At 56.3% G+C, this 22,215-nt stretch overlaps 2 protein-coding genes across 10 annotated transcripts in view; one reads left to right on the top strand and one right to left on the bottom strand.

Moving 5' to 3' along the window:
- CDH23 (cadherin related 23) overlaps nucleotides 1-22,215 on the bottom strand; it is a 401,997-nt gene that overhangs the window by 75,440 nt on the left and 304,342 nt on the right. For all 4 annotated transcript variants that reach the window (XM_037804411.1, XM_037804406.1, XM_037804407.1 and 1 more), the window contains exons 28-34: nucleotides 20,549-20,697; nucleotides 9,272-9,332; nucleotides 8,252-8,400; nucleotides 4,010-4,145; nucleotides 2,243-2,631; nucleotides 1,245-1,346; nucleotides 934-936 (exon numbers count right to left, since the gene is read on the bottom strand). In XM_037804411.1, the coding sequence (XP_037660339.1) occupies nucleotides 934-936; nucleotides 1,245-1,346; nucleotides 2,243-2,631; nucleotides 4,010-4,145; nucleotides 8,252-8,400; nucleotides 9,272-9,332; nucleotides 20,549-20,697 (989 nt within the window). The remainder of the gene's footprint in view (nucleotides 1-933; nucleotides 937-1,244; nucleotides 1,347-2,242; nucleotides 2,632-4,009; nucleotides 4,146-8,251; nucleotides 8,401-9,271; nucleotides 9,333-20,548; nucleotides 20,698-22,215) is intronic.
- C15H10orf105 (chromosome 15 C10orf105 homolog) lies at nucleotides 7,094-21,140 on the top strand. 6 transcript variants are annotated; one of them, XM_037804420.1, is made up of 3 exons: nucleotides 7,242-7,304; nucleotides 13,050-13,243; nucleotides 15,912-21,140. In XM_037804420.1, exon 3 carries the CDS (start codon nucleotides 15,917-15,919, stop codon nucleotides 16,313-16,315), a length of 399 nt encoding a protein of 132 aa, XP_037660348.1. In that variant the 5' UTR covers nucleotides 7,242-7,304; nucleotides 13,050-13,243; nucleotides 15,912-15,916; the 3' UTR covers nucleotides 16,316-21,140. The 6 variants fall into 6 exon arrangements, with proteins under 6 accessions (XP_037660345.1, XP_037660348.1, XP_037660344.1 ...); XM_037804416.1 differs by having other exon boundaries at nucleotides 7,247-7,304; nucleotides 13,045-13,243; XM_037804419.1 differs by having other exon boundaries at nucleotides 7,247-7,304; nucleotides 13,045-13,275.

Below are 22,215 nucleotides of genomic sequence, written 5' to 3'. Positions count from 1 at the left end.
CATGACAACGAGGGGTGAGGGGCACTGGGCCCGTTGAATTGGCAAGTAAGAGGGCCCTGCTGAAACTCTCTGAGCCTCAGACCCTCCATCTGGGAAGGCCAGCTGAGGGACAGGCTACCCTTGTCCTGGAAGCCTTTTTTGGGAGCTGCAGGACACTGGCCACCTGCCCACTGCCCGAGGGCCCTGCTCATTGGCTGCTTTCAGGGACCCCCAGGGGCCAATGGGAGCTGTGTGGGGTCCCCTGGACCTCTGGAGGGGGTCTGTGACTTTGGGTAGGGCCAAGTCACCCCAGGGGGCCAGGGGGCCAAGGACCCCACGAGGCTGAGCGTGGCCCTCAGCCTGGACATTGGGCTGGCTTCTATCCCCTTAGGCTAATGTGGGAGTGCCTTTACAGCTGCAGCGCTGAGGCAGAGGGAGAGAAGGCCATTCTGATGACACCCCCTCAATGGATTTGTTTGCAAAGGGCTTTCCTATCCATGGTCTCCCACTCACTCATTGCATCAGGGCTGCTGAGGTGATGCTCAATTTAGAACCAAGGAAAGGGAAGCACAGAGAGGTTAAGCAGCTTGCCTGCATCACACAGCCAGAGAGGAGCAGAGCTGGGATGGGGCCTCAGTGCTCCTTCCATTGCATACACCATCTTCTCCTTTGTTAACATGCTCCCCACCCCCATCCCAGGACCCCATGGAGGGCAGGGCAGGACAGAGGGCAGAGCTGGACGCAGGGAAAGTGACTGAGAAGGGCCTGGACTAAGGACATGAGAGTGGATGGACCAGGAAGGTCATGAAAGAGTCTGAGCAGGGGACTCGCTGCAGGCCAGTCCTGTGTTGTCTCTCCAGAGCAGGGGTGAGAAGGTCCACTGACATGCAGGGCTCAAGCCAGCACTGGCCACGGCCAACAGATGCGAGGACAATAAGTCCACAGGGTACTCACCTTCTGCAGGCAGAGATGGCAAAGGAGGGCAAGGGTGGGAAAAAAAAAAGCAATAATGCAGATGGTTAGCCATCCTGAAGCTCTTCCAGCCCCTGCTCCAAGCTGTGGTCTGTTGAGGATGCCACCCCCCATCCCACCTGTCTGAGGTCCCGTCCCTAGTCCAGGCTGCCTGGGAAGGTGTGGCACGGCCATCTGCAGCGTGGTCCCTGGGCTGTAGAGACCCTTGCCCACTGCCTGGCCCATGTGTTGGGAGGCTGGTGAAGATGTAGGTTTGGGGGTGTCCTGGGGCTTTCACCTGCGGTCCCACTCACCACAGTGGAGTCCACCCTGGGGCCACCGTCATCTGCCACCACTGTCAAGGTGTAGAAGTCACCCTTCTCCCGGTCCACCAGGCCCTTGACTGTGATGACACCCTGCAAGGAAGGGGCCAGATGGGTGACTGAGAACACCGCACTCACCAGGCAGACCTCCCTGCCCCCGAGTCTTCCTATGCTCCAGCTGAACCAGACTCCTGGCTAATCCCTGAACTGTCTTCCCTCTCTCCCACCTCCTTGTCTCTCTCTCTCCACCGGGCATAACTTCCCCACAAAGTCCTGTTTGTTGAAATCCTACTTTTCTCTGAAACCCTGCTCAGATGCTACCTCTTTCAGGAAGACTTCCTGCCTCCCTAGGCAGGTACGGTTTTCCCTTATTCAGTCCCCAGAAATGCTATACTACACCTTTGTTAAAGTTATTTTTATATCTTCCTGTGGTGTTCTGATTTGCATCCTTGATTATTCCCATTTCCACTCAGCCTGAGAACGCTTTGAGGGTGGGAGAGGGTCTTGTTCATTTTTGTGTTCCCAATATCCTCATGACAAGGCCTAGCACATTATATTAATACTTTGCATATTTCCAAAGGACTTGAAAGGGATTCCATTAAAAGACACAATAAGGAAAAGATGGAGGCTAAAGAGCCAGACAATAGCTAAGAATGGTAGGTGGTGAAATAACTGCATCAGAAATCTAGCTAAAAATAGCTATTGCAATGAAGCACAAAATTCACATCTGAGCTTCCTAACAGTGAAGGTAAAAAGGGAAATACAATGACTTGCATAGCTTTCATTGTCTAGTAACAGGAGGATATTATCAGGGTTGACGGGGTATAGAACTTTATCTTAGCTCTAAATATCAAGAGGGATGTATTCCAGGGATGTTTATCTCCAGCACACTATAACAAAGAGGAGAGCACTGTGTATGTAGAAGGAACTTCATAAATGTTGCTAGACTTAAAGGAATTGAGCTCCCCGCCCTTGCTGTGCCCCCTCACCGTGATGGCATCTATCTTGAAGAGGGCTTTGGCTTGGGCACTGGTGTAGGCATCGAAGTGGTAGGTGATCTGGTTGAGGTTGTCGATGGAGTAGGCCTGGACCCGCACAATCTCGGTGCCCAGCGCCAGGTTCTCCAAGATGACAGCCTCGTAGGAGGCATTGGAGAACTGCACAGCCTCATCCAGCTCATTAAGCAGGGTGATGTAGACACTGCAGAAGCCCTGGTTGAAGGGGGGCGCCTGGTCAGTGGCGGACACGTTCATTAGGTAGCTGGTCTTGGTCTCGTAGTCCAGGTAATCCACTGTGATGATGAGCCCCGTGCTCTCGTCAATCTCAAATTTCCCCTCTGCGCCCGACAGGATGCGGTAGTTCACCAGGCCACCATCCCCTGCAGGAGGACACAGGGGCTGTGCATTCCCAGATGGCAGCAGGGACTGTCCTGTGGCTTCCCAACCTGCCGACACCCAGGAGAGGGGCCTTGGCTGGCCTCCTCAGCATGCACTGTCCCTCTGTGGGCCGGTTCGTCCAAGAGAGGAGGCAGAGGACGGGGTGGGATCTGGGTGGATGGCAGGGCCCTTGGGGCTAGGCCTTGGCATGAGACTATGCCAGAGGGAGGTGGTTCTGCCGAGACTGGAGCTCAAGCACCTCCCCTGGATGTCCTGACAAATGGAGGGTGGATAAATTAGGGATCTCCTGACAGGGACACCTTCCCTCACTCTCCCCACTTCCTCCGTGAAAATCACTGTGCTTTGGAATATGCTGTTCAAGCAGGAGCTAGAGCTGGACTTTCTTAGCCTGGAGTCCATGCACCTCAGGGGGAAGGTTGGGAAGGGGGGGGGTGGATCATAAAACCATTCAGGAAATCCAAGACTTCCTTGGAATCATTTGCAAGACCCCGGATGGATGTGCATTTTCCCAGGGAGGGCATTCATAGCTTTCACTAGTTTTCAAAGGGATTCTTGACCCAGAAAAGAAGTGAACTATAGGGCATAGGAATGTAAGTGGCTTGAACTGTATAAATGTGCATTTGGAAGAGCAATCCACCTGGGAATTTTCAGACATATTTCTCTCTCCACCCCAGCCTAGGCCCCAGGTGAGTGGGAATGCTCTGGGAGGTGGGGTTTGGGGTTGCCAGAGGAGTTGACAAGAAGAAAGGGCAGGAGCTGGGGAAGCCAGGAGCAGCTCAGCATGGGGGTGGGTAGGGTAGGGGGCAGATCCCCAGGGGAGCCCCTCTCTGGGCACATCCCTGCCTGGGTCCAGACCCTGTGGAGAGGCCATGGTGACCTGGGCATGCCTTTCCTGTTTGCAGCCAACTCTGGGGCTGGGGCCCTTGGGAACCGCCCCTTGCAAGACCTGTGTGTGCCCAGCCCTGACCTGGGCCTGCAGAACCTGGAGCTGCAGCTGGCTGGGAGCAGGCCTCAGCTGGCATTCTGACCAGGGGCCCTTTGTTTCTGCCAGCCCTGACCAGCCCCGAGCCAGTGGCCAGCAGGGAGCTGCTAGGTCCTGGGATGACAAACCTGGACTTCCCAAGGTTGTGCCCTCTTCTCTCTCTACCCAGAGGTTGGGACAACTCCAAATGACTCCAATCCTCTCAGGCCTGGGCACCTGGGGGTGGGGGGGCAGGACCAAGCCAGTCCCAGGAGCCCCTTCCTGGCCTACGTGTCTGGATGAGGGACCTGAAGGTGGCGGGACCGTGCAGGAGTGGGCTGGACGAGGGGGAGGCTCGCTGTGCGGAACAGGACTCCCTGGTACCCTGCCAGCCTCACCAGTGTCTCGGTCCGTGGCTCGCACAACGACCACCGACGTGCCAATGCCGGCAGTCTCCCGAAGCCCCAGGCGGCTATACTGCTGCTGCGTGAACACGGGTGCCTCGTCGTTGACGTCCTCCACGTACACGATCACCTGCAGGGGCCGGGCCAGGCAGAAGGTCAAGGCCAGGGTGGAGACTGGGACGCCTAGGGCTTCCGGCCCAGGGTGGACCTGCTTGTGTTGTTCCTGCTCTCCCCAGCCAGCTGCGAGCTGGAGCGCCTGGCGCTGTCCCGCTGGCCACTGTGTCCCCAGCACCTGGCACGTGGCAGGTGGTCAGACATCACTTGTTGAGGAATAAACCTCATCTTACTCTTGACTCTGGTAACCTGTGACTAATTAGTTATCCCTTCCACGCATCAGTTCCTCTGCTGGGAAACAGTAATTTTCATATAACAATAATCCACACTCTCTGTTACTCCTGGGGTTGCCATAAAGACAAAATGAGCCAGGATCTGAAAAAGTGCTTGAAGAAGTTTAAAGAGACCTCACTGAGGTCTGGGAGACTATACGTAAAATGTTAATGACAGTTGCAGAGGACGCTCGTGTCCCTTCAGGACTCCCACACCCTTGTGCCCTCACTGCGGGCAGCCAGCACCTGTGGCTCTCTGTGGGGGCTGCCCCTTCCCCGCCCCTCCAGGCTGCAGGACCCCCCACACCCAGAGAGCTGCAAGTGCCTGGGAATTTAGGTCCCCTGGGGGCATCTCCTGTCCAAGGACTGATGGGCAGGGGGAGCATATACACCCCAGCTTGCTCACCCCTGCTTGGGGCAGCTGAGGGGACTCTCTCCAGAGCTCTGCTGTGGGACTGGGACAAGGTCCCCCCTCCATGCCATGCCCCCAACCCCCCAGCTTTTCCTGGGGACATTTCCTACTAAATCACTTTCACACAAAGCCTTGCTTCAGTGTGGCCCCAGAATGGGAGAGGCACCCGCCTCACAGCACAACAGAGCCGGGCCTGCAGGAACTGCCAGCAGCGCCCACTGGGGAGCAAAGGGGGGCAGGGGCAACCACACTAGCTACAGGTTTCACCTGGGGTAGCAGCACTGATGGAGGGGCCAAAGGCACCGGCGACCTGAGAGCATGTCTAATTGGCTTCTGATTGACCACTGCTCTGGGTCCAATCCTGGCATCTCCTCTGGGCTTAGCTGGGGAATGAGCCGGAGAAAAGAGAAGGGTCTCTGGTTTGTATAAGCAGAAGATGGGGGCCTGACGAGTGGAGCACTCAGGGGTGGTGTGCCAGAGGGGGCATGGAGGAGAGGCCTTGGGGAGCAAAGTTTTCTCCATGTCTCTGCTCTCAGGAATCCCCCGGCTCTGCTGTGTCATCAGAATTTTCGTTTCTGGACGCCCAGAAGGCCCTGCGCAAACTAAAGTGCCTACTCCAAGGCACAGCTGTTCACAGGCAGGACCTAGGTTTGGCTTCACCACAAATTTGGCTGGGGAGATCTTGGGTGTGGTGGGTGCAGTGGGGGAATTTGCATGGAAGAATTTCAGGAAGTCTCTTTCTGTAAACAGAAACGAGTCATCCATCTTTCAAAACTGCGAGCCTTCCCTTACCCAGTCTGCTTCTCCAAACAGCTTTGGCTCCAAGGGTCATGGGATAAAAACAGGGCCCACAGTGACAACATGTTAAAAAGAGCAGGGAGGCGGTGTGCAGCCTGAGATTGGCCAGTCCCCCGTGAGTCTGGCTACTTGCCACCATCCCCTTGCTAGTTTCAACCTTGCTTTTATCAGCAGATAGGAGGCAAGATGGTGTGCGGTTTCAAACCCGAGAAACACAGATGCACAGGAAACACACAGGCCTGCCAGGCTCTTGCTGAGTGGGGAGTGAGCTACTGAGTTTTCTGGAGAATCAGACCTGCTTTCTGTCCAGTGGGCTCAGAGCAGTGCTGGGACCCCCAGCAGGGACGGGAGAGGAGGTGTGTGCACACATATGTGTGTGTGCTGATGTGTGCGTGTGCGGTATGCCCGCCGAGGCACTCAGTCTCTATGAAGAACATTTCCCTCTGGCTCTCTGGCCCCTGACCCCACTGTCTCTGGTCTCTGAAGTAGGAACTGGAGAATGTGGACGGTCCCTGGAGGCCATCTCTGCAGCTGCTGCTGGGAAAATGACTCCAGGGCCCACACTGTCTTCAGGAAGGTCCCCAGCTGTCCAGGATCTCAGGCATGTGGGGGAGCCGTGTACTCCAAGGGCCATCAAGCCCCCGCCCCAGGGGCCAGCTCCTGCTTCCCACCTTAACATCACTCTTTGGGGATGGGGTGGTGGTTCTGGCTGTGCTCTGAAAAGCCTGATGAGGCAGCATAGTGCAGAGGTTAAGAGAACAGACTCAAGCCCACTGCCCAGGTCCAAAGCCCTGCTCTGCTATCTGGCTCTGTGTGACTCTGGGCGGGAGGGCTCTGGAGCCCTCTTTGCCACAATACCCTCATCTATAAAATGGGTGTAACAACATGCTACCTCCTAGGGCTATTGAGAGGATTAACTGAATTAAAATACATGAAAGACTGGGAAAAAATGAGTACTATGTGATAATTTATCATTCCGCAGAGCTCAGGGGAAGAGCAAGCAGGGAATGGCTGAGCAGGTGGGGCTCGGGGTCTCCTACTCCTGCACCCATTGGTGCAGCCCAGCTTTGATCTGTTCTACACAGTATCCTGGGACACAGCAATGCCTTTCCTTTTTTCTTTTTTTAAAGGGTTTGTGACTAAAAAAGGTTTGTTGAGTACAAGGCCCAGGTGGTGACGGGAGCAGGCCCTGGAGAGAGTGGCCCACTGGCCCCTGGGAAGTAGGGGTGCTGGGCCTCCTCTGCTGCTCACTCTGGGGAGTGAGGGAGCCACAAGGGGGCCGTGGTTAGGAACCCCAAGTCCAGGGACCCAACCCCAGGCCACGCTGACATCAGTCACTGTGGCCTCAAGTCGACACCACAAAGAGGAGGTTGTCGAGATCAGCGTGTGAATAAGCGATTCACCGTCACACAGGTGTGGGAGGGCTGTGTGGGTCTGCCAGGGGCACAGCCAGTCACCAGGGCCCTGGAATGCGCCAAACAACAGTAAGGTGTAAAACCCCAGGGGGGCCGTACCCCTGGGCAGTCTCCGCCTGGCAGACGTCAGCCAATGGGGCAGCTGGCTGCATCCGGGCTTCTCGCCCAGGCCCCAGCAGGGCCCATCTCTCTGTGGGGCAAAGCTGCTGAGGCATCGGCAGGAGAGGGGCCCAGGGCTGAGTCACCCACACCCTGACCTGCCCCTGGGTGATGGCCAGGTAGGCTTCTGTTCATTGTTTCCAGCCTGGGGGAAACAGCAGGGTGGAGATGGAGCTGATAAGAGGGGCCGATTCTGTTCTACTTGGTCGTGGGTAAAAGTCCCGCGTGTTGGCTGCCCTGACTCTCCCCATGTCCCTCCTACTCATGACCTCTGACTCACTTCCCATGGTTCAAGGAGAGGGTCTGTGAGCTGCTGAGCCTGCAGTGGGGCAGGGGATCGCCTGAGAAGCTGTCTCATTCATCTCAGTCATCCCCGTTGCTGGGCAGGAGCCTGTGTGCATAAGCCACCCCAGCCTGTGGGAGTATTTGCATGTATGTTTTATAAAGGGCCATTTGGGGAGATCAAGATTAACTTTATTTCAGCTGCACAGGGGAGATGCCTGAGGTGGGTGAGGGTGGGCAGAAAGGAAGACATTTTGTAGGCAGCTGGGAGCAGTGACTGGAATATTTTAGGGACATTTTCAATGGAAAGAACATTGAACTTAGACTCAGAAGAACTGTGTTCAAGTGCTGGTTCTGCTACTAGCAACATCTCTATACCTCAGTTTCCTTGTCTGGTTAGTAACACCTCCATCTATCATATAATATATATGGGATTTCCTCAGTCCATCTTAGAGAACTATATGGACATGGGGGTTGGTATGGTGAGGAGACCTGTTCTGTTCCTTAGGACTGACAGATCGGTCTCCTTGTCCCCCTTCCACATTTGGAGAAGCTGAAGCTCAGAGCAAAATGACACGTCCAAGATCCCAGGCTGGGTTGAGACTGTGGTCCTCCCCAGCTCACCCCACCTCACCCCGGCCACAGAGGATACTCAGCACCTAAACCAGTGGCCACCTCTGGTCTAGCTGTTCCCATGGTCAGCGCTGGAGCAGGGCTGCGGGCCTGCATGGCCTGCATGACCTGCTGACCTGCCGCCCCTGCCTCGCCCTGCCCCCAGCCTCACCCTGACGGAGCTCCGCATGGGGCCCAGGTCATGGTTGTAGGCCTCAACCACCAGCACGTGGGATGAGTTCCGCTCCCGGTCCAGGGGCCGAGGCCCTCGCATCAGAAGCCCGTTGCTGACATGGATCCGGAAGTTGTTGTCATGGTTACCTGGTGGGGAGATGACAAGGTGTATGTGCCCGCCCAGGAGCAGGATGCTTGTGGAATGGGGGAACGGAGAGGGCCCAGGCCCTCCGGAAGGTTTACCTGGTCCAGAGGTCTGGCACACCTGGCTGAAGCCCTCAGTGGCAAGGAGGCCTCTGCCTTGTGCTACCCTGGCCTGGCAGGGTTTGGAGGACCCAGAAGCTCACCTTGCCTTTTCCATGTGGGAAGCCCTGAGGGTCCCCTAGACATGCCCCCCATCCACAAGTGTGGGTGGAGTGAGGGTTTAAAAAATATTTTAGAGGGACCCAGGGCACTAAAAAAAGAGGAACCAGGATGAAACAAGATGTAGTGGATATCTTTGGGTCAGTTCAGTGTCCATTCCCCATCTTGTGATAATAGCACCCTGATTGTCTTTTGGGGATCCACCTTCTTCGACTCTCAGTCCATATGGTTTGTATGTGGGTGACTTTACCCATGATCCCAGGGGTGGGAAGATGATCAGCATACTTTATTCTCTGGCCATAGTGATGGGTTCAGGGATGGGATGTGATTCATGGGGGCCAAATGAGGTTCAGGCTCAGGGTGGGGTGTGCGTGTGGTGGTCTCCAAGGCCCTTTTCTGGACCGATGACCTTGGTGACTACTGCAGGACTCTGGGAGCATAGCAATCAAGTGAGGTACTCTTAATGTCCGACTTGGTGCAAATAATGGCAAACATATTGGACAATTTCTTGTTTCCTCTCTCTGGCCCTGCTCTGTGTGTACAGCACCAGGGGCTGTGTTAGCCTCACCCCCCAGGCCCTTGGCAACGTAGAGAAGCTCTGCCACCCAAGGGGCAGGAGGGCCACCCCTCCCCATCCTATGGCAGCCCCACTCACCATGGAGGATGCGGTACCACACGCGCCCAAATTCGCCCTCGTCTGCATCCGTGGCTTTTAGCTAGGGGAGAATGAGACACCAGGGTCACTTCTTAAATTCCATCCAGAAGGGACAGATGTTTGTGGCACTTCCTTCCTGTCCTCTGTATCAGTCCCCACCCTGCTCTGCCACAACCCATGGTCTCCCACAGAGGCTGAGGGTGTGGGAGAGGAGGGGGATGTGTCTGTCTTCCTCGTGTCCCATAAGGACACCTTACTGTTGATGGCTTCAAGCTGCCCTGTCCTGGGGTGGGGTGGGGGAAGGGCACCTGCTGGCTCTGTTCCCAAGATCCCCCTCTAGGTTCTTGGGGAGGGTGAGGGAGAAGGCAGGTGATGGATGGCACTATAGCTCTCTCAACCAGGTTTGAATAGGTCATCCGACACCTCTGCAATTCTCTACCTTCCTTTTGACCTCTTGGGAGCCCCATCTAGAGTGGCTGGATTGCATGGCTGCTTCTTGCCAACTATCCCTTGGTCTGAAGCCATTCTGGCCACACTGGGTGCCAGCCAGGCACTGCATCCTGCAACAGTCGCCTCGTGGAAACCCAGAATCCCACCTCCCAGTGATGGCTCCACACGACCATGGCCAGAGGCAGTTGGTCCAGGGATGGGCACCACATAATCAAAGCTGGGCCAATCACAGCCTTTTCTGGGAATTTTGCTCTTGGATCACAGAGAGTCAGCCCTTCTAGTAGTAAGAGGTAAGAGTATCGACAGCAAGTTTTGCTCCTGACCTCTGTTGTCATTGTCCACCACTCTCCCCATCTCTGCCTCTGCCCTAGCCACATTGGTCTGCTGGCTATTTCTTGAACATCAGAATATGCCTGTCTCCTCTGCCTGGTAAATTATTCCTCCAGACACTTCCATGTTCACTCTCTCCTCTCCTTCATTGGCCCAAATCTCATCTTCTCATAAGGTCTTTCCTGACTGCTCTATGAAAGCACAGCCCCTCTCTACCTTGCCCTTCCCCAACCCCCAACAACTTTGGATATATCTTTGTTGATTTGTTTATTTGTCAATTCCCCACTGAAATAAGGGGCTTTGTTCACTGCTATATCCCAAGTACCTAGAACAGTGATCCTGGAACACAGGAGGTGCTCAAAAATATTGGCTGAAGGACTATGTGAGTGACTAAAGTAGCAAATTTACAGTTAGAAGCAACAGACCTGGCATTCAGTAATCAAAGATGAAAGCTATACACAAAACAGGGCACTGCAGTATTTGGGTGCTTGGACCCAGTTATTCTGGAGCCGAGCTGCACCCCCGTCTTCCCTGTGCTTCATTTTTCCTTAGATTCTATGGGGTCCCAGTATTACTCTAGTATAATTCCCTTTTGCCCAGGTTAATTTGAATTGCATTATTGTTTCTTGCCACCAGAAGCCCTAGTGCACTTTCCTGCCCAACCATTGGACAAAATCAGTCAAGTCTACCTTGTATAAACTCCTGGGCTGGGCACTGTGGGGGAGCCAGAGCAGAGGGAGATGGTTCCTGCTTGCAAAGATCAGGAAAGGGTTGGATTGGCCAAAGGTTTCCAGAGGCGGGAACTGGGTTTATAAGGAAGGGTAGGACCTGCATTAGTGGGGAGGGCTGGGAAGAATATTCTGGCTGGGAAACAGCACAAGCAAATGTAGAGGCTGCTGAGGTGGGCTGAAGGAGGGACCAGGGACCCTAGTGTGCCTGGAGTGAAGCGTTAATACTGGGATACAGCAGATGGATGGTGTTGGGTCAGTGGAACAAGGGCCTCAAGAAATAGCAAAGGATATTTTTCTCTTTGGGGAAGAGGAAGTCTCTGGGAATATGGAGCAAGGGAATGACAAGGTGGAGGCCAGTATCGCTGGACCTGGCAGTAGGTGTTGGCCTGGTAGACTCCATGGGGATCCAGAGGCTCAGGTAAGTGCTATCCAAGGATTTTGAGAAGCGCGTTGATGGTGGGGAAGAGGGGAAGTGTGGTGGAGTGAAAGGAACAAGGGGTCTGGGTCAGACAGACCCAAGTTTGAATCCTGGCTTTTTGTCACTTACTGATTATGTGACCATGGGAAAATGACTTAACCTCCTGGAGCCTCCGTTTTCTCATCTAGAGAATGGGAACAATGATAACCAGTCCTGCAGGGGATGATAGGAAGTCTGGTGCCTGGTACAAGGATGGGTGTAATTGAATTGTATCACCATCTTCTGGAAGGCCCTCTTGATTTCTGCCAAAGCCAGGGATGGCTGCATTGTCCCTCCATGGTGTACCTCCCCACTCTGAGAAGTCTTACAACTTCAAATACAAAAGCTGGAAGGTGGAGGGGAGCAGTGAGAGAGGGGTAGTGCTGATTTGGAAGTGGTCCGGAAAGGGGAGAAGGCAGAGCTGTCAGAGGGTGTCCTTGGATGTCTCTATCCATGGTGGGATTTCCTTGAGGTCTTCCTCCCTGGCAGGTTTGCCTCCTGGTGTCAGGTCCTCCCCTCGCCTGTCAGGGGAGGTGGGTCTCAGAGGGTGGACTTGAGGAAGAGGGCCTGGGTTATGTGACCTCCTGATGCAGTCTGGGAAAATTCCCATCATGCCATGTGCTGGCCAGGGTCTGTAGAGGCAAGAGGTCCCTGTTGCTTCATCCCTCACCATCAGCAGAAAAGTGAGGCTGACGCTCAGGCCACTGGGAGAGTGTCAGATGCCCCTTGGGGCAGCCTCATCTGCACTGCCCCTGTCAGCTCCTGCAGACCAGTGTCCCCTCAGGAAGAACAGGGGCCATAGATGGTGTCCAGTTGGCTCAGGAAGAGAAGGTTAAGGACACACCTCTCTGGACCTCCCTTTCCTCATTTGTGAGAGAGGGGGCTGGCTCAGATGACCCCTAAGGGCCTCTCCAGCTCTGACAATCCCCAGGAAGGCTCCCATCCACTTTGGTGCAGAGAGTGCAGCTTCTGGAGTTGAAGGCTCAGGGCAGGGGGAAGTTGCTAAGTGCCATAAACTTGGGCTCAGTAACATGGGGTGGGCTCCAGGCTCAGGCCTTGGGCAGAGCCACGACTCCCCCTGTGTTGTATTTCTGGGAGCTTGGGGGTCCCTGGTGGTGAAGCTGCTGGAGACTGGGGCTCCTAAGCAGAAGCTGGTTGCTAGGGAAGCTCTGGTTTCCAGGAAGAAAGGAGGCTGGGGGAGGAGAAAGTGTGTGTGTGTGTGTGTGTGTGTGTGTGTGTGTGTTTGTGTGTGTGTGGTGGGGAGAGAGCCACCGCCTGCAGGGTGTCTGAGGGCCCATTCAAACAGCAAGGATCACAGCCTTGGCTGTCCCTCAATCCTGTGCTTTTTGCCCTACGATCTCAATGACCTTTGAAAATGCCTCACCCCTCATTTCTGCAGCCAGACACCTTCAAAGGGAAGGTGCTTTTCTGGGAATCTGAGAAAGAAGCTTGGAAGGAGAAGAGCCCAGGGACGCTGCAGGGGGTGGGGGTGGGGGTGGCTCAGGGGCTGCCTCTCCCGCCTCTCCCCGGTAACCTGGGGCTGGCAGGCATTGAATAGCGACCCGCCGCAGCCGCCGACCGTACCATTCAGGCTTCCAACGGGGGAAGGTGAGAGCCAGGGGGCCCAGAGGGGCAGCAAAACCCTCCCCCCAGCCCCAGAGCCTCCTGCCCCTCTGGAGGGCTCCAAGGGAGACGCTGCGGGAGGCTGTGGGAGGGGGGCACGCTCCAGCTCCTCTGGACAGCTCCCCTCTCCCTCCTCGCAGCCCAGTTGTCATCTCTACCCTCTTGGCTGTCCCCTCCTCCAGGGCAGGACCCACACTGTTCGAGACAAAGCCAGGTCCAGCTGGAGAGTGAGGGGAGAAGGCCCACTCTGCTGGCCTCGCTGACTGCGGAGCGTGGGCACAGCAGAGCGCAGGGTGGGTTGGGGTCGGCGTGGTGCCTGGCACTTGGAGGCCCTCCCTGGGGCAGCTGAAAAGAACGCTCCGGCTGAGGACTGGCTCTGAGGTCAGTGCTTGGAGGACTACAAGAGAAGCTTGGTGAGGAAAGTGGGGGTTTGACCTTTGTGGGGTGCTCTGGGGTGGGTGTGAGGGTGTGTTCAGACCTGGGGAATCCCTCTGGTTTTGTAGAGTGTAAACAAGGCTCAGCAAGGGGGCAGTGACCAGCCCTGAGGCCAGTCCCATCTGCTCCCAGCAGGCCCGGCCCCATGGAGCTCTGAGGGAAGAAAGAAGGTTCTAGACTGAGCTTGCAGAGATCTGTCCAGGGCAGGGTCTGTCTGGTGTGTTCTGGGCTCCAGTTGGATGCGAGAGGGCTTCAACCACTCTTGAGACATTCGCAGCCTTGTTCTGGAGGAGGCTGTCCCAGCAGGGGCTGTCAAGAGGGGCCCTGCCCTGTGTTCCAAGGAGGGTGGCTTGATGTCTTCAAGCTCTTTAGGATCCCTTGCTTCCACGGCAGCCACTCAGATAGATGCTAATCACAGCTTCATTTACCTTTTCATTAAAGCAGGTCCCCAAGGATGATGCCTGGACCTGTTTTGCTAGGGGTCTCCAGATCCATTTGATGGTCTTGAAATAACATTAGATGCAGCAGGATTGAGCCATCTCCCCATTTCAGGCAGCCCTTCTCTTACTCCCAGCCAAGCATTACCCCAGGGTAGGAGACAGAAGGCCAGTTTTCTCCTCATGGGCACACCTTGACTCTCCTCCCTGTGGAGACTCAAGGAAGAGCAGGCCCACATGGGGCTGCCCAGTGAGAGAACGCTATAGGCCAGAAGCCTGAGAGGTGGAGGTCCTGGGGCAGCTAGACGGGCATCAAAGTTTCCAGCTGGAGCTGGGAGGGATGGTTTTCTGTCTGGGATGGTGGGAGGGGTGCTGGTAGGGGCTGGGTGGGAGGTGGGGCAGGGAGTTCTGGACACCCTCGGTTTGCTGGCCCCAGGAGGCTGCAGGCAGTAAGGAGGCTCAGTGAGGAAGCTGGAGTAAGGTCCTGTGGCTGCTGGTGAGTGTCTGGGGTGGGGACAAGGGCTCAAGGAAGGTGGGAGGCTGGGTGGCCACTCCCCGCTACCTGATGACATGGATTCTCTATGGCTCTCCTTGCAGAGCCTTGCCATGACTTGGGGCCCTTCCTCCTGCCGAGCATAGGTACTGGAAACTTGACTGTGAGTCAGATTAAGCTGCAAGCTGGGAAGGAGGGAAAGCTGCAATCCCCTAAACCCATGAGATACTCTAATGTCACGGAGAAATGATGATTTCGTTATTAGACCCTCTTTGGGATTTCCTGTCCCCTGTATGTAGAAATCAACGATCATGAATGCTCACCCACCCCATCCTGCTGACATGTTTTGTTTGGCCTGTGTAGTATTTCAAATGTTTCTAAATTCATTTCAAATTTTTTGAAATCGAGTTTGGCTGTTGTATTGTCGTTTTCTTCTTCTGTTTCTTGCCTTGAGCAAATCTGAATTAGTTGCCAATATCTAAACATCAGGAGCATTTGCCTGGAGCTCTAGTATCTGGCTTCTCTGGAGAAAGCGGAAGGGCTGACCAGCCTGGGCCAGCCTGAGCCGAGGCCCCCCAGCTCCTCGTGCAGAGGTTATCCTGCCCACCCGTTGTCTTCAGTCCCGCTGTATCTATCAGCCAGTCTCTGGGAGCATTTTCATTTGCAGCCCCAGACATTCAATCAAAAGGTCAGCCTGATTTCCATCTGCACGTTCCCTCAAATGGTAACAGAAATGCCCCGGCAGGCGCCTGGTATCTCTGGGTGTTCAGAGCCCTGCCCTGTCAACTCAGTTTCCCTTTGTGGGGTGGTTTCCCACATGTTCCCCCTGAGCAGTTCAGTGGGCCCAGAGAGAGGGTTGGGGACCAGAGGGCTGGAAAGCCCATGGGGCCAGGAGTCAGGACACCAGGATCTGGCCTTTGCTTGGCCACTGGCTCACAGTGGGGCTTTGGGCATGGCCTTCCCTGTTTGGACCTCGGTCTGCTCATCTGTCACAGGAGAAGGTTAGACTGCAGCAGGGACACCAGATGCCCCCTGGGCTGGGCAGGTGGCGTAAGGCGTGAAGAGGACACGCGTGTGTGTGTGTGTGTGCATGCGCGTGCATGTGTGGTGAACTAGTGGTCAAGGTCCTGTGTCAGCTCCAGGTGCTGGGTGCCAGGCAGGAATACCCATGGTTGCCTGTGTAGAAATTCCACCATTTTGAGGGAAGCCAGGCATCTAGATGTTTATGTGAAATTTCACTTTTTTTAAATATTACAGTTAATTTAAATGCATAAAAATATTGCAAGGGACCAACAAACACATCTGTGGGCCCAGATTGCAGCCTAAGCATTAGAAAATTGCTACAGTTCCTACCAGCCACAGCACCCTGTATTCCACGACTCACTGCTGGTCACAGAGCAAGCTACTGATGCAGCTGGTCCCAGACCCCAAGTTCTCAGGGCTAGGACTCCATTATAATCCAAGACAATTGATTACAAAGTGTGGGAAGGCATCACCCTTCCGTCTCCTCCACAGAGCTCCATGCAGCTCCATCACTTAGCTGTGTGACCTCCCTGGGTCTCCCTGTAACATGGACATAATGCTATCAGCAGCTTAAAAAGTGCCCCGCTCCCTTCGATGTTCCAGAAGTCTCTCCTCCCTCCCCTGCCCTGCCTCTTAAGTTTCTATGCCATTCCTGTTGCAGGAGCCATGAGCACAGAAGGCCTCCGCCTCAACAGCTCCCCGCCCCCCAGTCCCCTCGCCTATCTCACAGCTCCTGTCACTCCGCTGACCCCCGCGGAGGCAGCCGACCCCGTCCCCGTGCTCATCGCCCTGGCCTGCATCTTCCTCCTGCTGGCCACCTGTCTGCTCTTCATGACCCTCTCCAAGCCCGCCGCGCTGGACCCGAGCCGCCGCGGGGCGCGCGAGTGCATGCCTCACCACCCCGGGAGCCCCAGCGAGCCCCAGCTCCGCCTCTGGAAGCGCCTGGGCTCGCTGCGCCACTCCCTGCACAGCTTCCGGCGCGGCCGGCCCGCCGCCCCACGGCGCCCCCTGCAGGGCGGCGACGACCACAACAACTGCGACTGCATGGAAACTACTAAGATGTGACGCGCTGCAGACCCTCCTGCCTCCCATGGGGCCTGGCACCCCCAGGACAGCAGCTCAAGCAACCGGGGCCACGCACTCACCCCCGGCGGTTTCCAAGAGATGGCCCCTGAAAGAGTACCTTCCTCTCTGCAGACCCCCCAGCTTCCCCCTGTTGAAAGACCCCAGGGCCAAGAGCTGAGCACCTGGAGCCATCCTGAGGATACAACCTGGGGCTCCCAGGGCCTCCTTCTGGCCACTGGGCACCAACCCCCCTGCTGGAAGCAGCAGCTCTGCTTCCCGACAGAAGCTTTGCTGGCCCTCCCAGTGCCAAAGCCCAGCTCTGCTTCCAGTGCTAGCTGCTGAATGATCCAAGGTTCCCTCCAGCCAAGTGAAATAGCCCACACTGGGAGCAAGGTCCTCTCCTGCCCCTTGTGCCAACTCAACGTACAAGGCAAAAGGGAACTCAGCAATTCTGCTCTTCAGATTTCCTGAGCCTGCCCGCATCTGCCTGGTACACCATGGAAACTCTGGGCACCCTTCTGGTGGTTTGTAGGAGCCTAGGGCCTGGCAACTCCAGTGCGTGTGGGGTTAGTTCTTCCCCACAGCCCAGCTTCAGAGAGGCCGGGTAGACCATGGTGGGATTTAGTGTCCTTGGGTCTCCTGTCTGGGCCACAGGTACAGCTTGAGGCTGACACTCTGGGGAGGTGCACGCTCCCTCTGGGCCCGGAGGCACCCATGTCTGTGAAAGTGGTAACCACAGGGGGGTCTTTATACTGGGACTTGCTCTGGCCTTGCTCGGGGAAGGAGGGTGGGAAGCCCCACAGCCAGAGGGCTGATGGTGTGTTAACTTGCAGCCCTCCAGGGCGGGGAGTGCAGGGGCAAGGGGCCTGAACTAGCTCCGGCTGCAGGCAAGTGAGACTGGCGATGGCGTGGCCCCCCAGCTGCAACAGGGGCCTCCCTGGACACTCTGAATGGATGGGGCAGACCTTTGGGCCTGCCTTGAATATCCTGTACAAGCTGAGGATGCTGGCCTCGCTCTGAGTTTCTGCAGTGCCCAGGGGGAGTGATAGGCCGCACCCCTGTTAAGGCCTGGCCAGTACCTTCCCCCAACACTCGGCCGCCCTGGCTCTCTCATCTGGACACTCTCTAGCTGGCCTATGCCCCGATGAGCTAGGGGCCTGGATTTCACCAAGTGGGGGTCTCACCTGCACTCCGTGCAGAGCAGGGGTGTCCTTGCAACAGGCCCCACCCCTCTGTCCTCAGGGGGGTGGGGAGGAAGGCTTCCATCTGGACACGCTGCCCCTCCAACCTCACTCCCACCCCCATCTCTTAGGATAAAGCCCCAAATCTTCATCAAGACCCACAAGGCCCTGCATAGTCTGAGTCTGCCCTACCTTCACCTCTGGCCTCATCTCTTGGTCACTGTGTTTCTCCAACATGTCCCTTTCTAGCCTGTCCCAGGCCCTTCATTTTCCCTATTCCCTCTACCCAAGAGCGTTCGCTCTCTTCCCCTCTGTGACAGGAAATCTCCTTCTCATCCTTCAGGGCCCTGCCTCAGGAAGCCCTCCCGGACCCTGAGACTATGTCAGGCCCACCTGCTCCTTGGAACTAACTTCCTGCTCATGGAGGAAGGACACTGGCTCTGCTCGTGCTCACCCTATCCCCAGTGCCTGGCCCCTAGTAAACACTCCAAATATTGGCTGAATGAAGGAATAAATGAACAACTGAAACATCTCAGCCTGAAGGGCAGCAGCAGCCCCTTGGGAGACAAGTGGGCTCCTCTCACAGGGGGCATTTCTGGAAGCCTCTTGTCCCTGGCCAGGCTGTCAGCCCCCGGGTGTCTGGCCTGGGGCCATGCGGAGATGCCTGGGTGCCAAGGGGCTGAGGGACGAGCAGGAGACTCTCAATACTATCTGTCGAGTTGCCCACGGCAGGCTCAGTCGAGAAGGGGGCTGGGGAGGGGCTAAGAGGCTCCTTTCAGAGGCCAGGACGGGTGTGTGTCGGAGTGGCAGGGGTCTGGGAACTTCCAGCAGCTGGAGATGATGACTGGGCGCCAAGAAGGATATGTCAGAGCAGCCCCACGCCTCCCCCTTTTGGTCTTCTCCAGGATGGCCGTGGGATCTCGCGTTTGGACCACACTAGTTACGCATGTGATTTTAGTGATGGCTTCACTGACTGGCTGCCTGGCAGGAAGAAGATCCTAACCCAAGACAGGCTTCTTAGAATTCCAAACCCTAGACCTCTCCTCCCATGACTAGGGTTAAACATTTTGGTTGGGTCCCAAATTTGGAGAATGGTCAGAGGGGGGTCTGGGCTGCCTATTTCCTGTCCCAGAGAGTCAGCTGACTGGGGCCACCTCTGGCCCCACCACGGGGCTGTCCCACTGCACTCTGCCAAGACCCATGGTGCAGCCAGCCAAGTCGTCTCACAGAGCAAGCGCTGGCTTTGCTGCCCCCCAGCTCCAACATCTTCACTGGCTCCCTAGTGCTCACTGGAAAAAGCCACAGCACTTTAGCTCGACACCCTCTGGCGCTGGCTCCAATGTGTCTTTCTAGTCTCTTCTCCCATCATGACCCAAGATTCCAGGAAAAGTGAACTACCCATTCTCCCCTGGCTGCTGCACAGGTGTCACATGGCACCCCCTCCAGTTGACAGCCACTGCTGACAGCCTGGATCTGTCCACACTCTCTCGTGCCTCTCCGAGGGAGGACAGGGTCCCTCTGTTCTTGGCAGTGTAGGCCTGGTCTATGTCTTCTTCTTTCTATAAGCCTGGGAGCTCAGAAAGTGAACCCTTGTCTGACCCCTCACGTTGCCGTCACCTGCTGCTGGCACAGAACACGAGGCTTCTGTTTACACCCAGGCTGTGCCCACGCCCCAAAGCTCATGGCAGAAGGGGTGCTGGCGGGAGACTGCAAAACGCAGAGCCTCTCTGCTCCTTGCAGGCCCCACTGGAGAGGCCTACAGTGATTTCCTTCCATGTCAACCTGACACCAAAGAGCAAATCCAGCTTTGCAAGAATCTTACTTTTAAGGCCTTGGAGAAGTTGCCAGTGCCTGAATTCCTCCCCCTGGGAAACAGGGAGACGTAGGCTGGCCCCACATTACTCATAGGCTCTGAGATTTCAGTCTGAATAGCGCTGGGTAAATAGAAACCTTTCTTTTTTTTGGTGTTGAGAAAGTGGGGCAGGCTTCCTCCCAAAGGGCTCTCACCCCCTCCCTTCCTGCTTGTTAACCTCTTCCTGGTTTGCTTCCCCCAGGGCCTCACTGAGGCACACGGGCTGAGTTCTGTCTGCGGTGGGTCACCCACCACGGTCCCTGGCCAGCAGGCTCTGCTTGGCACTTGGCCCTGAGGTCTGAAGGAGAAGGAAGAACCAGGGATGGGGCGAGGAAGGTCTGGCTGCACCCCCAGGTTGGGCAGGGCTGCTCGTCCTGTCGGTGAGCAGGGGTGGCAGGCACTAGGCCAGGGGAGAGGTAGGGACCTGCAGCTTTGAGCTGGGGGCTCCCCAACTCCCCAAGGGAGTTCAAACACACCCCACTGGGGCCCTCCTCCTTCCTTCTTTGGGACACCAACTACCAGACTCCTGCAAATCCCTGTGGCCTTGTGGACCCTTCCCACTTGTGGGAGTCAGTGTCCTGCTCCCCAGCCCCTTTCCTGACCCCCCTCCCTGCCCTGGCCCTGCTGGGGGGTGGTGGGCACACTCCCAGTCTCCCATTCTCTGCCCATCCCAAGCTCGGGGAGCCTGCCCAGCGGACAGGCCCAGATCTGCCATTTGGCTCTGCTTCCAAGGCAGAACCCCCGCAGCTGGGCGAAAACAGTGATTCATGCCCGGCCTCCAGGGGCGGAGGCGGGAGGGTGCCAAGCTTTCAAGTCCTTCCCTCTCTCCCTCTGCCTCAGGGCTGGGGCCCCTGCTCCGGGAGCAAAGGAGCCCTTTCTTCTGGAGCTTGTTTACTTTCCTAGAGGGGAGCTCTCGCCAAGGGCCTGTGGGAGCAACTCTGCTCTGGGCCTGGCGGGGCCCTGGCTCTCTCTCCTTTCCGGGACAATGTGATGCCCTGTCTCCTCCCTGCTCCAAAAGACCCTTTGGGTGGGGTGGTGGGGGATGAGGAGAGGGCTGTGGGGGGCCTATCCTGGGCTGTGCAACCTGGAAACCCACTCTCCTGGCTCCGGGAGGGAGGTGGGCCACTCCCTGTTGCAGTGCCAACTCCAAGATGCCACCGAGCATGTGCGCCCTGAGCCGAGGGGCCACGGACCACCTGCCTGGACAATGCTGCGGCCCTCAGGGATGTCCTCGGGGACGCTGGCCTCATAGCTGCTCTGCAGAAAGATGGGCCGGTTGTCATTCACGTCCAGGACAGTGACGAACACAGTGGCCGTGCCCGTGCGCCGCTTGCCTACAGGGCCATTGTCTGCAGGAGACGGAGGGAGATGGGGTGTCAGTGGCAGCCTGGGCTGGAGCACGCCCAGGGGCACTAGCTAAGGATGCTTTGTTCCTATACCTACTCGTGCCTCTGCAGGAGGTGGCTCTTTTCCTTTTTAGATTAGAGATAATAATATCTAATATTTAGATAACACCATCTACCAGATGCTACTCTAACCCCTTCAGTCCTGATGACAGCCCTGTGAGGTCAGCACCATTTTTATTCCCTTTTTACAGATGGGGAAACTGAGGCCCACAATCACAAAGCCATGTGTTATCAGGGTCCAGGTGGGTGAGGCACACAGGTGGAATCCCTGGGTGCATCCATTACAGGGGCAGCTGTCCTCCGTTCACAGCAGCCAGGAGACTGTGGGCCCAGGAATGCCAGCTCTTCTGATTTCTCAAGAGAAACTCAACATCAGAATTTTTAAATAAAATCTCCTGATTTTTAAATGTTCTCAAGTAATTGTCATTTCTTAAAACAACAACAACAACAAAAAACATTGGATGGGGCAAACAAGCAATCTGCATGGGCACTGCTTGATTTCTAAGCCTGATATCCGGGGAACCTGCCCCTGGAGCCCCCAGCCGGACCCTCCCAGGGCTGGGGAAGTGGTGGGCATCATCCTCCCTGGCAAAAGGAGCTTGTGTCCAGGCTGCATCTGAAATGTGTTGAGACTTAGTTTTATGCCCCAGCATATGTTTCATATGCCCTGAAAAAACCTGTATTTTTTCAGGCTAGTTAACTGCACCCATCCTGGGCAAAAGCAGCCACCCCAGGGAGGAGAATGAGGGGGCTGGAGCTGTCTGGGGACCAGGGGGTGACTCTATCCTTCTTCCCCATGTCACCTGGCCACATGTTAGGGGGCATTCACCTACCCTGGGGTAGATCCTCCCACCCTCCTAAGCTCCTCTCCAGGATCAGCTTTCTGACCCCCAGAGGGGGACAGTATGGGCAGGGAGGCCCCATAGAAGCCCTGAGACTGAGCCCCCCCCTCCTGCCAGCCAATGCCTGAAAGCAAATGTTGGACTCTGGTCCCCAGAGGGTTGTGTGGCTGTCCCAGGGTGGGAGGAGACCAGGGCTGAGGTCAGATGCCTCTGGAGCCTGGGCGGGCCAGGCCGAGCTGCTGGTCGGAAAGCGTGAGGCACATGGAGCGCATTCCCTGCTCACCCCAGGGACACTTCTGCAGAGCTCACTGTAAACACTGTACGGGGTGCTCCTGGGGGACCCACGGCACCTGGGGGGACATAGGCCTCATCACGCCTTTCTTCCCCTCCTTAGTCCTCAAGGGACCACAGCCCCAGGGATGGGCAGGTGCCTTAGGCCTAACTGACCTCAGCACCTGGCCACTGTGAAGGGTTCAAGGACAGACACCTGGACAGAATGGAACTACTCAGAACTGATCTGAGGGTTTTAGCCTGGGAGACTGGGGAAGAGATAAGTGCTGCCTTCCCTGCTGCTGCCCTTGAACCTGAGAGGATGTAACGCTGGGGTTACAGCAGCAAT

Source organism: Choloepus didactylus, chromosome 15 (genome assembly GCF_015220235.1).
Source record: "Choloepus didactylus isolate mChoDid1 chromosome 15, mChoDid1.pri, whole genome shotgun sequence".
Lineage (NCBI taxonomy): Eukaryota > Metazoa > Chordata > Mammalia > Pilosa > Megalonychidae > Choloepus > Choloepus didactylus.
Note: the sequence above shows the minus strand (reverse complement) of the source record. Positions and strands in the feature narration are given on the sequence as shown.

What these genes read in the sequence shown, in the direction of transcription:
- C15H10orf105 (XM_037804417.1), top strand. Translation starts at nt 15,917, where the DNA reads ATGAGCACAGAAGGCCTCCGCCTCAACAGCTCCCCGCCCCCCAGTCCC.